At 37.5% G+C, this 14,224-nt stretch overlaps 1 protein-coding gene across 5 annotated transcripts in view; it reads right to left on the reverse strand.

The window, feature by feature from the left end:
* The window catches only part of CADPS2 (calcium dependent secretion activator 2), a 287,443-nt gene that overhangs the window by 171,540 nt on the left and 101,679 nt on the right, over positions 1-14,224 (reverse strand). For all 5 annotated transcript variants that reach the window (XM_074539967.1, XM_074539966.1, XM_074539969.1 and 2 more), the window contains exon 4: positions 229-309. In XM_074539967.1, the coding sequence (XP_074396068.1) occupies positions 229-309 (81 nt within the window). The remainder of the gene's footprint in view (positions 1-228; positions 310-14,224) is intronic.

Consider the following 14,224-nt stretch of genomic DNA (forward strand, 5'->3'; position numbering starts at 1 on the left):
AAGGAAATGTTGGATCACACAGGATATGCCTTCCCAAAACCAGGTTTTGCTTTCTCCCTAGCTCAGTTGTCAGATATTCTTCATAGTAGAAAGAAATGCATCTGCCAGACTGTTTTCAAACAATCTTCAGTTTAATTTTAGAATAAGAAACAGGAAACACACTTTATGGACCATCCCACTCAATTTCATCTGGAGATATGTTTTTGGTACAGGAAAGCAAGCACTTACCCTTGCCATTTGTTCTGCCAGTTGCAGTCGTCCATCTAGTTCACGTCTTATCTGGGCTGCTTGCTCATCTCCATTATCCAACTTGGAAAGAGAACAAAAATAAATCCAACTGTGAGAAACACACTGATTTTAAATTTATAACAAGCCATGTAGCTAAAAAACAAGAGAAATTAATTTTCATCTTAAAATCACTAAGCAAGTACACAGCTTTGAGGCTCACCAAGATGAAAGAAATATAATGGCCACAATATAGTCAGAGCGCTCAGGGTTTCTGAAAGGTAACCAGTGCTCCCTTGCATTTTTAATACTCAGGCTATACAGAAGAGGTGTTTTTCTTTATAAAAATAGCAGCTAAAAAATTTCTCCATGAATCAGAAAACTGGAATGACAGATTGGCTTAGAAAATGTTTGCAAGGAAGTTTACCCTTTGGTGCCATGAGTTCCTGTATAGGCATATATAGGTATGTGGAATAAAACTGTGTAACTTTCCTTCCTAAGAATGGTATTATTTCACTCACAAAGCTCCTTTCTCCCAGTATTGCCCAACTGCTCACACCAAGGCATATCCAATTTGTGAACTTCCAATATTTTCATACCTACAGAACAGTCAGGACTAAATGTCTGACTTCTACCAGGGAGGCAAAGGGGAAGGACACATCTCTTCACCTCAACAGAACCAATGGGTCTCACCAGGAATGAGACTGACGAACTCATTTTTCACCTGTTCACTTTTTAAGGGCAGGGGAGGTGAAGTGGGGCTCCAGCTCAATGCATGGACCTGCAAGGCTTGTTAAGAGGAAAAAAGAGGGACACATCTTGCCATCTCACCTGAATAATTGCCAAACAAGGACAGGGTTGCTACCAAGGGCTCTCTCTGTCCCTGGGGCTAAACACAGACATGACATGTCGAAACAACCCTAGTGCATTTAGTGTATAGCTAAGGTTTAAGGATACCTGAATTGTTCTTGATTAAAAGAAAACTCAAAATCATTAGTGATGCAAACTGGCATAAACTGGTCCTTTAATTAAATCAGCTAATGGACACACAGTTAGTTTGGCAGATTATTTATTACAATAAACTAGGATTTTTCAGTGTTTTTCTCACTAAGACTGCTACTCTGAGTGTATCATGCCAAATTTGTAACACCATCTCCTTTACAATGTTCCTCAGTTAAATCTAATGCTTTTTAAACCACAACATTCATGAAAATTAGGATCCCAATTAAAAAAAAAAGAAAAATAACAATTAAAAATCCACTATCTAGTGCTTAAAGGTCAATGTGCTTAACGCAAATCTGAGCATATTTAGAAATGGGATGAAAAGTGTTTTCCTAATAGAGAAGTGATAAGGGAACATGGAATCTGTCACTTGTACAATCTGGCATCTTACAAAATCCTTGCAGAAACTCTGCCAGACTACCAGAAAGAAAGAGAACAAAAGCTGATGGCATCCCCAAACATGCTCAAGTTTATACCAGAGAGTACAAGAGGGATTATGTCCCAGACTGGAAGGGTTCTCCCACTAAGCCTGTCAAAAAATCTCCTCCTAACTTGACTGTGAGAATAAAAAGCAAAATTTTCTTCATGAAAGAAAATGTTTTAAGTTTTCAGAACAGAGTTATGGTACTCCAAAAAAATTCCCAAGATTGTATTCTTCCATTTTGCAAAAGAAGAGACTTATTGAACTTGTCACTGAGAATATTTCTATTTTTCTTTGTATTATAACCAGATAACTTTGTAATTATTTTTGTTTTCTCACTATGAAAGCCTGCCCAATAAGAAAAATTATTTTGTTTTTCTCTTTTTGGCTAAGAGAAGGTAAAAATAATTTTAATAATATGTTTTTCTCTTTTTGGCTAAGAGAAGGTCAAAATAATTTTAATAATATATACCATGACAGACATTTGCTTGAAAATATCTGCTTGAAAGTAATTAAAATGACTGAATTTTGATTTCTGCAAAAAGAAGTGTGTAGAATGGAACAAAGCTAAAACCTCTTCCTGTGCTAATACACAACTTAAATGACTGCCTCCACTATTAATTCATTTGAAGTAGTAAGAGATTTTACTTCAAGACTGATATTTAGCTATTTTTCTATTAAAAAAAAGATCATTCAAGTTAATGAATATGTAAGCTAATCTTGAAAATCTTAGCTTTTTTTTCCTTAACCTTTCATTGCTTTTCATCATCTCTTTGCACTTGAGTACTTAAAAATGTGTTTTCCCTACTTACTTACTTTAAAACTTCAGTCTTCTTCCCAAAATACTTATAAATTCTAATGAGTTTGCTGTTCTTATGTAATGGTGTTTTGTAAAGTATGGAAAGAAGCTGAAGAGGTGAAAAGCAAAGAAGGTGGTTTTATTTGCAGGGAAGAGCCAAGGTAATAATGACCAAGTAGGTCATTCACATCTGTCCCAGTAAGAAGTAAAGCTGTTGATATTATTTTTGCAGTATGCAAAACGAAGTGATAATCAGAAAAACAGTAACCTTGATATCTCATTCCATGCAAGATGATTTTACCTGTTTTTATTCTAAACTCAAAAAACTCCATGAAGAAACAACTTTAAAAGCAATGCACTGGAGTGATTATGAATGTGTACTCCATCATAACTAATTTATCTAATGAATATGAAGTGAAAATGGCAGTAAGACTGAGAAAATTCTGCAAATGTAAGAATTTGGAATTTCTGAGTTGTATCCACTTTTTTACATAGGGAGATACCTGATTCGACCCATAACATGGGTGGGAGAAGTGACAACCATTAATATCAAGTGTACCCTTTTCCTTTATTCCATATTTGAGAATCAGATCCATACCCAAAACATCTGTGGATATCAGCTATGACAACCATTGGAGTAATTTTCAAACTGTTAAATAAAAACTAGAAAAGCATGACACTGCATAGAAATTAATATAAATGCAACTGTGCAGAACAGCTACTCAGATTCTTCTCAGTATTGCAATTGAAATTTGGTTAAAAGAAACCACTGATCTGGATAGATTTATAATAGAGGCTTTGTACAAAAGGTTTGGGTTTTTTTATGAACAATTCACATTTTCATGGGCATCACACATAATGCTTCCCACTCTTAAATACAAAGTCGTGTTTTTTAAAAATTGCAGCATTAGAGACTATTGAAAAAGAGGGTATACAGAAATCTCATTTAACAAAAAACTTTTCAGTTTGCTGTAACAGTAATTGTACCATACCCTAGCTATTCACTGATTCCATCGACACTAGAGATGCTTCCCATGTCACTTAAACCTCACATAACCAGTTAGTGTTTTACCAGCAGGGGACCTCAGACTACAGAACACTCTACAGACACCAGAGACCAGTTTTCAGCAGATCAGACACATTAGAAGTCCTGGCCAAACAAACCAATGTTTCCCCTAAATGCCACACATAGGATGTCGAATACTTGTAAAACCAAGGCAAAGACATTGACTCCCCTTTTGAGGGCTAGTTAATTCAGTTGGAACATTCCCAACTGAGCAAAAGCATGAGTGAGATAGATTTTCTTTCTCCAAAGATGATTGTGATTTTTAAAGCTTAATCAGAAAAATCAGTACTTATGAGTGACTAAACTTGGGTGCATAAAAAGTTACTTTGAAAAAAAAGATCATCACCTCTTTTTTTTTTCCCAATGGCATTACATTAAAACAACTTTCTAAAATAAACTCACCACCATTAGACATCAAGCTATTAATTCAAAAATATTTTTATTCCTTAATGCTTGAAGTTGCCTTTATTTTTTCTCACTCTGGAAAGGACAATCATCTTTGGAGATAGAGTGGGAGCATCCTCAAAATGCAAGTTGCCCAGCAATTCTTATTAAGAGGATTTCAGTTGCTTATGTAAGTCCACTTCTGAAAGACAGACTGAAGTTTTCTACTCCAAATTTCTGCTTTAAGGATTTCAGCCAAAACACTCCCTTGCTTCTGAAAACACCATGCTAGACAACAGAAAACACTCTGCTTTATACACTATTAGAAAAGTGGTGGCCATCTTGTCAAAGAGTTCAAGCAGTACCTTCCTTTGAAGTAAGGATCTGACATTTAGCAGGATCCTGACTGTGAAAATCAGCTCAATCCTGATCACATTACAAACCTTTGAAAAGTCACTTTTGCAGTAGTCAAGCTCCAAACAGCCACTATCAGAGGCTAAATCAAACTGCATTCAGACACATCTTCAGGTTGTGCTGCCCTCTGTCTTGAATCTGCATGAAGTCAATGCTCCTCAGTTTATCTGGTAATTTAAGTATGACTGTAAACTTATCAGAGTTAAAAATTACTATTCAGAAACATCAAGCTATCTTACTTGACAAACTGTTGCTTAATTTGTGCGCCTGAACAGCACAGAACAGAAATACATCTGTTATAAATACATCTGAATAAATGAATACTTCTATATTTTAACAGGTTGGGAAAAGGCAGCATACTTTGTGATTTTCCTATTCAAATATTTTTTCTCTTTTAAAATTACTTAGAAGGCTGTAATGTAGCAGTGTATTTTGGTCCAGAAGAAAAAAAAAATTACACTAGAAAAAAAAATCTGGGTAATGTGCAACTTGAGATAAAAAGGTACTAATGCTGCCAGGAGGTGCTGTGCTAAAGCCCCCAGCACACACCTGCACTACTTTACACACAAAGTCAGATACCCTATGCCCAAGACATGAGATCAGCTTGTGTATAGATGAATACAAAACTGCTGCAAGTTATTGTTCTTTGCCTTCACAATGCTCAAACCAGTAAGTTCCTCCACATGACTATTTTTTTATTGCTGTGTTAGCTTCCCTGCAGCTTTCTAATTCACAGTAACATCAACATGAAACTACACACAAATGCCCATAGTATTATAAATTTCTCTACATTTAATGACTGAAATGATGCTACACATATCTAAGTACTTGCTCTTCTTTCTGCAACATGAAATCCAAAGTATTTTTTCATTCTGTGGGACAGCAATGCTTGTTTTTCCTTTACAGCTACCTTTTGCCACAATAACCAAGTCTGAGCCTGCTAAGCTGAAAGGCTGTTTGCAGATGCCCCTGTGAGGCAACCTGCAGGGTCCATCCCTGACTACTGCCAGACAGCCAAGGTAAAAACGTTCAACATAAACCAAATGGAATAAAGGACTTGGATCTAAATTGTTGAGATAATAGAGTAATGAAAAAAATGGTTTTCTGGAAGCAACTAATGGCATCAAGGCTGGAAGAGGATGGGGAAGTCCTAGCACTCAACTTTGGGCGTCAATCAAGAAAGCAGCAGGCAGGTAATGGGTGTAGCAGATGCAGATGCTGGCAGTTTTCAGATCACTGTCCTTGCTACTCTTATCTCTGACTCTAAAAAAAAGGAGTTTTGCTCCAGACAGACCTGGCACCTCTCAGGCCTGCAGGATTTGTTCCCATGCTTATCTTTACACAGGCAGAGTTGCTTGAGAGGAGCAGAATGGGAAAAGAATAAAGGTGTCTGCAGCGCTAAGGAGCCACCGTGCACTGGACACAAACAGCCTGCAGAGACTCCCAAAGTTTCCCAAATTTGTGAACCAAGATTAGCAACTAAATATGAGAAAGCAGAAGAATCAACAAATTTCAATTCAGAAGAGCCATACCCAGTTCGCGACTGAAATCACTTTCGGACATGAATTCAACAGGACTTAACTTCTGAAGGATGACTGTGATGGAAGTGAATTGCTTCCACATCATACAGGAGGTAAAAACCAGATTAAAGGGCAGGATGTGTGGAGCTTTTGTAAGCTACTGCTGGACCTTTTGATATACCTCCTGCCTCCTGTTTCACAGCAAGGAAGACACAGCTGTAAAAGTAAAGAAAATGTCATCACTCCTTTATTTCAGTGGAGGCTGTGCCATTTGGCTTTAGTTTTATTTTCTCTTCCTTGTCCATGGATTACACAGTGGATTAATTAAGATTCATAAAAGAGATCAATAAAATGATATTTTAAAACTCTCATATTCTCTGCATGCTGTAAAATCCCTATCATGAATCATGCAAATGCCTGTGCTGACAGATGACCCACACTGTGGTAATGAAATCCTTTGGATTTCTCACAGAACTCTGCAAATCACAAATTTTAAAAACTCATTTCCTATATCTTGCTCTTCCCAACTCAGTCCTTTTCCCAGTCAACATACACAAATCCCTCAAAAATCACTAGTTTTGGCAAATATATGGAGAATTTGGTTTGGCATATGTGCAACAAAAAATCTAGTGAAACATAAGGGAAAGGGTGTCAAGAGAGATAAAATCTCAATAGTTAAAATAAAGAGGAAGAAAAGGCACCTGCTTTAGAAATGGTTTGTTTTGTAAAATGCAGGAGACATTTTCGAAAAATTTTTATGACAGAACTCAGCTACCACTGAAATAATTTTTGCTTTCAATGTGTCTGCAGTAAGTAGACTTATAAAAGCTGCACAAGTCCAAAAGCCATATTAGGTGTTCAAACACCTTCTCACAATGCACCATCAGGCCTCTTAGGCTTCTTATATTGATTTTGCTCTAGCAGAGCACAAGATTGCCTCTCAGACAGCTGGCCAGGCTGATCACTCAGTTTTCTGGCAACACAGTGCCCACAAAAAGCTCAAACATCTGCTAAAATTAGTTTTAGTCAAAAGTCTTACTGACTGCTAATTTTTTAACAGTGTTTTTGGAGGGACAGTAAGCAGCAGTTAAATAATCATATAAATATTGAAATTCTCATTTCACTCTCTGTAGTGTGGCAATATTGTTAAAAACAAGTAATAATGCAGGTAAAGAGCAAGGCAAATTAACAGTCATAATCTACACTGGCTTCAGCTGAATAAAAAAAATAAATCAATATTTTCAAAAACTGTGTCTGAGCACCTTCAATGTGCACATATGTACAATTGTACTAAAAATTTTTTCACAATCTTTGTACTACCTAAAAAGCTCTAAAAAATCATGTGCAATGTCAGATAGTGAGATACTTTCTTCTCTGAAATATTTTTATAAAGTCCTGAACCTGTTTATTTGATTCCAATATTGATTTGTAAGGTACCACTTATACTAATTGCTTGTACTCATTAATTAAACTTACTATATACTGATTTATACAATATGGTTATCATAAAAATATTAAAACCAACCCAGAATTTAGAGCCATTATTATGTTAATGAATTAAATGAATTTAAAAAATAATTCAAACTTGCAAAAAACAACACTTAAAACCACAAAATTTTAAAATACAGACTTTTTTTAAATCAACTAGTGGATAGACCCTTAGGAAATTCCCAAAATAATCAAAGCTGAGAACTTAATATGGCCTGTCCTTACATTCAACTTTGGAAAATAAAGTATATGCAGTTTTGAGTTTCCAGCACTGGCTAAAATGTCTCTCATTATTCATTTTATTTAGGGACTTCCCATACCAAAATCCCAACTAAAACCTACAATAAGACTTGAAAATGAACAGGAAGGAAAGTACATACAATATTCAAGCTAATCACAATGTACACAGTGGGAAGAGCTAACATAAATCCACTCATTCAGGACATGTACAGAAGTCAAACTTCCACTGTACATTGCCAATTCTGTAAATGGTGAGATATTTGAAGAAATAAATACAAACCATGTATTAATGAGGAAATCTCTATCAAGAAAGAGTTTATTTAATACTGTGATGTGCAGCTGTACAATACAACTTCAGTCAATGACTGCTTCCCTATCAATCATCTTTCCTACTTGACTGCTATTAATCTTTCAGAGAAACTCTAAGTAGTGGAAAACCTTTTATTAACAGTGAACTTGATTAACCTTGCCAGACAACCTTGGCCTTTATTGTATGTCCCAAATGTCATGTGACATTCAATATTCTTCTTCTTAATATTACCATTACCGAAGAAAACTAAAAAATAAATTAACAGTTCAAAATTTATTCTAGACCAAATGAAAATGTAGCCTTCAATATATTATTGCATATTTTGATCTACAGAGTTGAACTGATATTTTGTGAACAGGACACTCGGAAAAGTAATACAAATCTCCTTGCACAGTTAAGAATGAGGTTTTTGTTGGTTTATTTGGATTTGAACAGAACCCCAGCACCATTTTTTTTAATGAGAGCTGAAAAGAAACTAGAGCTTCCCAACCAGCATTTTCACTAATTTATAGGCATGTCCTTTCCACAACATTGCCATTCAATTGCCCTGCATTGACTGCCCAAATAAAAGATATATTTTATAGGAATGTCGGTATTCTGATAATCTAAATTCCAAGAGCTGAGATCAGTTTCTTGTCTTGAAAAAATCATGGCAATAGATATGTAAACAAATGAAGATAATTCAATAATGCACACATATCACTATTTTGCCAAGCTATTGGGATAACACCATTTGAACAAAGTCTGCTAAGATCTCGTATTTACAAAGAAAATCACTACCTCCACACTGAGTCTGCTACTAGTTTTAACTCTGACTTGATGCAAAGATAAAAGCTGATGCTTTATTTGGTTCAGAGAAGTTGTTAAGTATGCAATGTGAGCATTCAGTGATAAAGATACTCTGACCTAGATAAAGATATTTTAAATATTTATTTATTCACAGCAGTCTGTTTAGGCAACAACGAGAGAAAAATGAGACAGCATGTACTAATGGTCTTTAGCTAGAGTGTCTGTAAGTATTTCAGACTCTTTACTTAGCCTTGGAATCATTATAATACTTGGACATTACTACCAGCAGATTCTGAAAGGGGGAAAAAAACCCAAATAAAAAACAAATTTGAAAAAGAAAATGACAACATTAAACTCCCCCAGAATTTGGTCCATATAGACCAGAATTGTGGGTGTGAAAGGGACAGCAGAAGAGATTATTTGGGTAAAATGCTGAGGCCTGGCTGCTCTCCAAAGCAAACATCTCTAACGATAGTTGTGGAGCCTGAGGAAATGTGTGGCATGCTATAAGGTACACCCAGGCAAAATTCTATTTTTTGTCAAATTATGGACCTGCTCTCCAGCAACTTGTCCATACCTTTGTGAACCTCTGCCCTCACCACTCCCCATGACAAAAGGTTTGGCAAGTTCTCCAAAAGTTGCATATGGACGCATTGCTTCCATTTTCAATCTCCTACAAATTTCCTTGAGTGTCCCAGTTTCTGGTGGTGTGGCGTTTATTGAGTGACGGTACACATTCACCTTACCCAGTACCTTCATGACTTTGTAAACTTTGTAAACCATACTCCTCCTCCCTGACAACCTTCTCAGCTGCAGACTGAAGAGTTTCAGCCCTTTCAGTCTCCCTGCAAAATGCTGCTGTTCCATGATTTTCAATGCCACCCTTTAGTCCTCGCTGACCTCCCCTATATCCTTCAGAGAGGAAGAAAAAAGCTGCACACAATACTGAATGTAAAGGCATAAGAAGGTTATATACAGCGGGAAAATGATGCCACTGTTGTATAAAGAACTAATGATTTCACCACAGGGAAACCAAAGTGTCTTTCTGAGTTGTAATTGCCCATGCTCAGTTCAGCATCTTCTGGACCTGCCCTGGCTTATTTCTCCTCTGGTGCAGCACCTTAGCTTAGCTACATTAGAGCTAAATGAAATTACATCTCCTCACACTTCTGCCCATGCAGTTTTGTGAGACTCTCCTGGAGTTCCCTGCAGCTCAAGCAGCATTAGAGTAGACAAAACATTTTCACCCCATCTGTAAAGTCAGAGATTTCTCTTACATTGCCTTTTCCAGGCCAAAATATACTGAATAAACATGCAACAATTCTCCTAAACAGAGTGAACCAGATAGAAAAAACGCTTAAAACTCCCTAGGAACGAATCAAAAGGAAAACATAAGAAACCTTTATCCAAAAGCTCCTTTGAAAATATCAAGACTGTACCATAAGAAGACTGCTACTTAGACTTGGGTATTTACCACAGAGTTTGTCATTCAGAAAAAAGTGTCATGGGCTGATGAGGAGTCAGACCACTGGGTGTCTAGAGCAGCATTGTTTTTATATAACAAACATAAATATTAAATTGCACAATTAGATGTGATTAGAATCACATTAGGATTCAAATTACTGAATCAGTAAGGGATTACAGAGGAGAAAAAAGATGTCAGCACAGGTCAGAAGGGCCACAGAAAACAATTGAATTTTCTGCCTCTCTTTCTCTTGGCATTTGCAATGCAACAGAGCAGTTGACCAAACCCATGTTTGCCCTTCTTACTGGTTGAAACTACAATGTTTGGCCACCACTGCTAGACAGGATAAAAATACAAGGAAAACACTTTATGCTGTGACAGAAGGAAGGATAATAATGACAAGCTCTTACTATTTACAGATTTAGTCATCACAATAAATACTAAGAATACATCCTTCAGATAAATCAAAGACATGGACGCAAAGCATCATTTTTTTATTAACAGAAATTAAAGAATAAGTCTGTAATATGCCATACTGTAAACATTTTTAATTTAACTATATCTTGGTTTTCACATCTGCTTACTGGAGTTCAGGAATACCTTTAAGATAGACTTTTCACACTCATCACAGTGCTGTCGTCCACACTGTAAAGGTCAAATTTTTCAGTTGTTGGTAACTATGAAAATGCCTTCCACCCCAACTTTGCCACAGAAATTACGAATATCCACAAACAAAATAGCTTAACTTTTATTAATTTTTTTTCACTCAAATCTTCGTCTTATTTGTATGAGTGTTCTCCCTACACCTAGGCAGGGCAAAAAGCTTCAAATCTATTTACAGACTCTATTGAACCATCTAAATAAAGTACCTTTTAAGTCAGAATGTAGGGTCCCTAGGTGATCAATGGAGAGACGGAAAAGCCCCCAGAGTTATTTAAAGTGCTAAGCACTTATCTGCACGCCTACCATGGATACTGTGGAAGTCCCAGCTGCACTGGTAATCTCTGGTGAGTAAGAGGATCAAAGAAATGGGTGTTTTTATTCTCTCTCTCACCTTCCCCCAGACCCTGCTGAAATAGATACTGGCTGTCACCTCAAATACAACTTAGTTTCAGGTTCTGCCTAGGGAATACCCTCCCACACCCACCCTCAGAGGAAGTGATGGGCCTTAAATGAGTTATGACTCATGTCCTGATCCTCCTTAGGAAAAGCCTTCCACCCTCCTCCTCTCCCACCACCTGCACAGAGATTACCATATCCAAGACAACCGAAAGATTAGCATGCAAACCTTGTTGGTATATGCATATTTATGTCCTAAAGCGGCTCACAGTGTTTTCTATTTTCCTGAAGTCATCCTTGCTTCATAAGGAAATCCCCTCTCCTTCTGCTTACCCTACTCATTCTCCAAAAATATCATGCAAAATGTTTTCTTGCCTTACTAATCACTGGTAAGAATTTCTTTGGGGTGTTGAAACCAAAGGGAATATATGCAATTAGGGCAATAAATGTTAATGAGAATTGCATAAGTAAGCAAAAGCACCTTGAATGTCACGTCAATACTTTTTCCAAATAATTAAATATTGTTGACTTTATTAGACAAACTTCAAGCTGACAACTTTCTGTAAACATGGTGTGGAGAACATAGATGACAGCAGAAATGGAATTCAATTTCCCCCCTTTTCTGTTCCATTTTATAGCATAACCTGGAGAATGTTCTGTATTTCCACCTATTTCTAGGGATCAGTGGTGGTGTGATGTATAGATACCTATCCACACAATACAAAATCCCAAACAGTTGAGTAAGGACTGAAGAATAGATTTAATCCAGAGGTCAATGTATAAGAAGGTAAACTTCAGATTTGTGTTGCACCCTGAGAATTTCACTTTTCTATGTGTGAAGGTTCTTATCTGTGGAGTGAGGCCCAAAACAAAGCAGTTTAGGGCTCATCCATCTAAAAATCCAGTTTAAAATCCTCCATGTTAGGTTAGCAATCCTGCCCACAATCATGTCTTGGCTTTCTTGCCACATTGGATGGCACCTGGGCCATCTTTGTTGTCAGACCCTCACAGTCACCTTTGATGTCAGGGTCATGTCACCGGTGCTCACACAGATTAAGGGGCAGCTGCTGAGGGCTAAAAGGGCCTCAGGAATCTTTGTACCCTCAGATGCAGGCTAGAAGCAAGTATAAAGGTTTGGCCAGCAGATGAGAGCCTTTGTCCAGGACAGGGTGAACTCAACCAAGAACACTTTGCTTTCTCTTTCTTCGGATCCCACCCCCACAACCTGAAGTGTCCACCACGTACTCCTTCCACAACAGAACTCATCCACTCCTGCAGCCAGGTCCTGAGCCAGTTTTCCAGACCAGCTGCAGAGAGACAGGGAGAGCTTCATTGCTAACATCAAACGTGTGAAAACACCAGTTTTCACAGAAAGGCTCCTATCCATCTTTAAGGCAAAGTAGTTACTCCAGTATGGTTAACATGGAATATCACTCAGAAAAGTTCCCCAAGGGAGGCATAGGTGTTTCAGGCAAGATTCTGCTGTCTCCAGCCTCCTGAGAAAAGACACAGTACAGTGAGAAGACTGTGCCAGATTGACTGGAACATGAGTTTACAGAGTTCACAGTGCTCCTAAGAATAAAATAAAGCTTCTCCAGAAATTGTGTATACCTTGGATGCTCTCTCAGGCATGGTTCAGTACTATCTTCCCTCATTTACAGGAAGTTTACTGTTCTCCCATTAAAAAAACCTTGGCACTGCATGACCGGTTGGGAAGACAGCTTATTCCAAGGTGATACCAGGAGTGACTCTTCCCTTACATCATTTGCAAGGGATATTTCTCCTGCCATAGCCCCAGAGTGCTTACCATACAATATGTCCTTTTAACATCAGCTAGAAGTTGACATTTCTCCTAAATATATAGCCTCAATATTATTACAGAATTTTTCTGTTTGTAGGTAAAATGTCTGGAAGTCAATTTATTTATTCATTATCTCAAGAAACAGATTCCTATAAGGAAAAAATAGAGATGAATCCTATTTTTACTCTTCTCTTACTTTTTCTCAGTAGGCTGTAAACTTTTAGTCCGAGGGTTACTTTTTTTTTCAGTATCTAGTCATGTTACTGACCAAGGTTATTTTAGTTGGCCTGAGAATTTTTATATAATGCATACAACACTAAAATGAGGATAATTCACCTACGTATAGAAGGCCTAGAGAGAGAAACAGGCATATCCTTGTAAACATTTCAGAAGTTGGAAATGATGAACATCTAATCACAAATCAGACTGCTTTGGCACAGACACCAGACTGAATCTGAACAACTGTCCTTGAGGCTTGTAATACAAAGTCTGTGAATAAATGAAAGGACAAGCAGCACCTCCCTGCGTGATGGTGAGAATCAATCTGCTTTCAAGGTGAGAAGGTAAATGGGATGGACAGCCTGAAAGCTTAGAGATTGAGAGATTAGATCCTAGAGATCAGGACAGCCTCAGCAGAGGAGACAGCTGAAAAGGTGTCCTGAGAGCTCTCTCATTTTTAGGACAGGCACAGCAACACCCTGCTAGAGGACAAAAAATAAACCCATGAATTATTGCTCATTCAAAGAGAGCTGTAGATTTCTCGGCCATTTTATATAAACAAGTATTCTTGCACAGGGCAGTCCATCCTGTATTATGGAGGTGCTATTACATTTATATTTAAAATATCACAGAATCACAGGACAGGAGGGGTTGGGAGGGGACCTCTGGAAAACATCTAGTCCAGCCTCCCTGCCAAGGCAGGGTCAAACCTAATGTGTCCAGATGGGACCTCCCGGAGCAGCCTTTTCTAGTTCTTCCTGATAATGAGTTTACAGCCAAAATATGTATCTGTAATATATATATATATATATATATACACACATATGTATATAGAGAGAAAGAGACAGCTCGTTTCCACATCGACCTGCATCTTTGCCTCTGGAGTGACTGGGGTGCAGGAACCCCTAAGGATCTTGTCCTGGAATCTATTTGTAAAGAAACTTCTTCTGAAGAAGGAAGAGGTAAGACGTTCTCCCTCAAAATCTCAAAAAAAATGGAGGAAAAAAGCAGCTGAGCTTCAG

This window comes from Zonotrichia albicollis, chromosome 4, assembly GCF_047830755.1.
Source record: "Zonotrichia albicollis isolate bZonAlb1 chromosome 4, bZonAlb1.hap1, whole genome shotgun sequence".
In the NCBI taxonomy this organism is placed as follows: domain Eukaryota; kingdom Metazoa; phylum Chordata; class Aves; order Passeriformes; family Passerellidae; genus Zonotrichia; species Zonotrichia albicollis.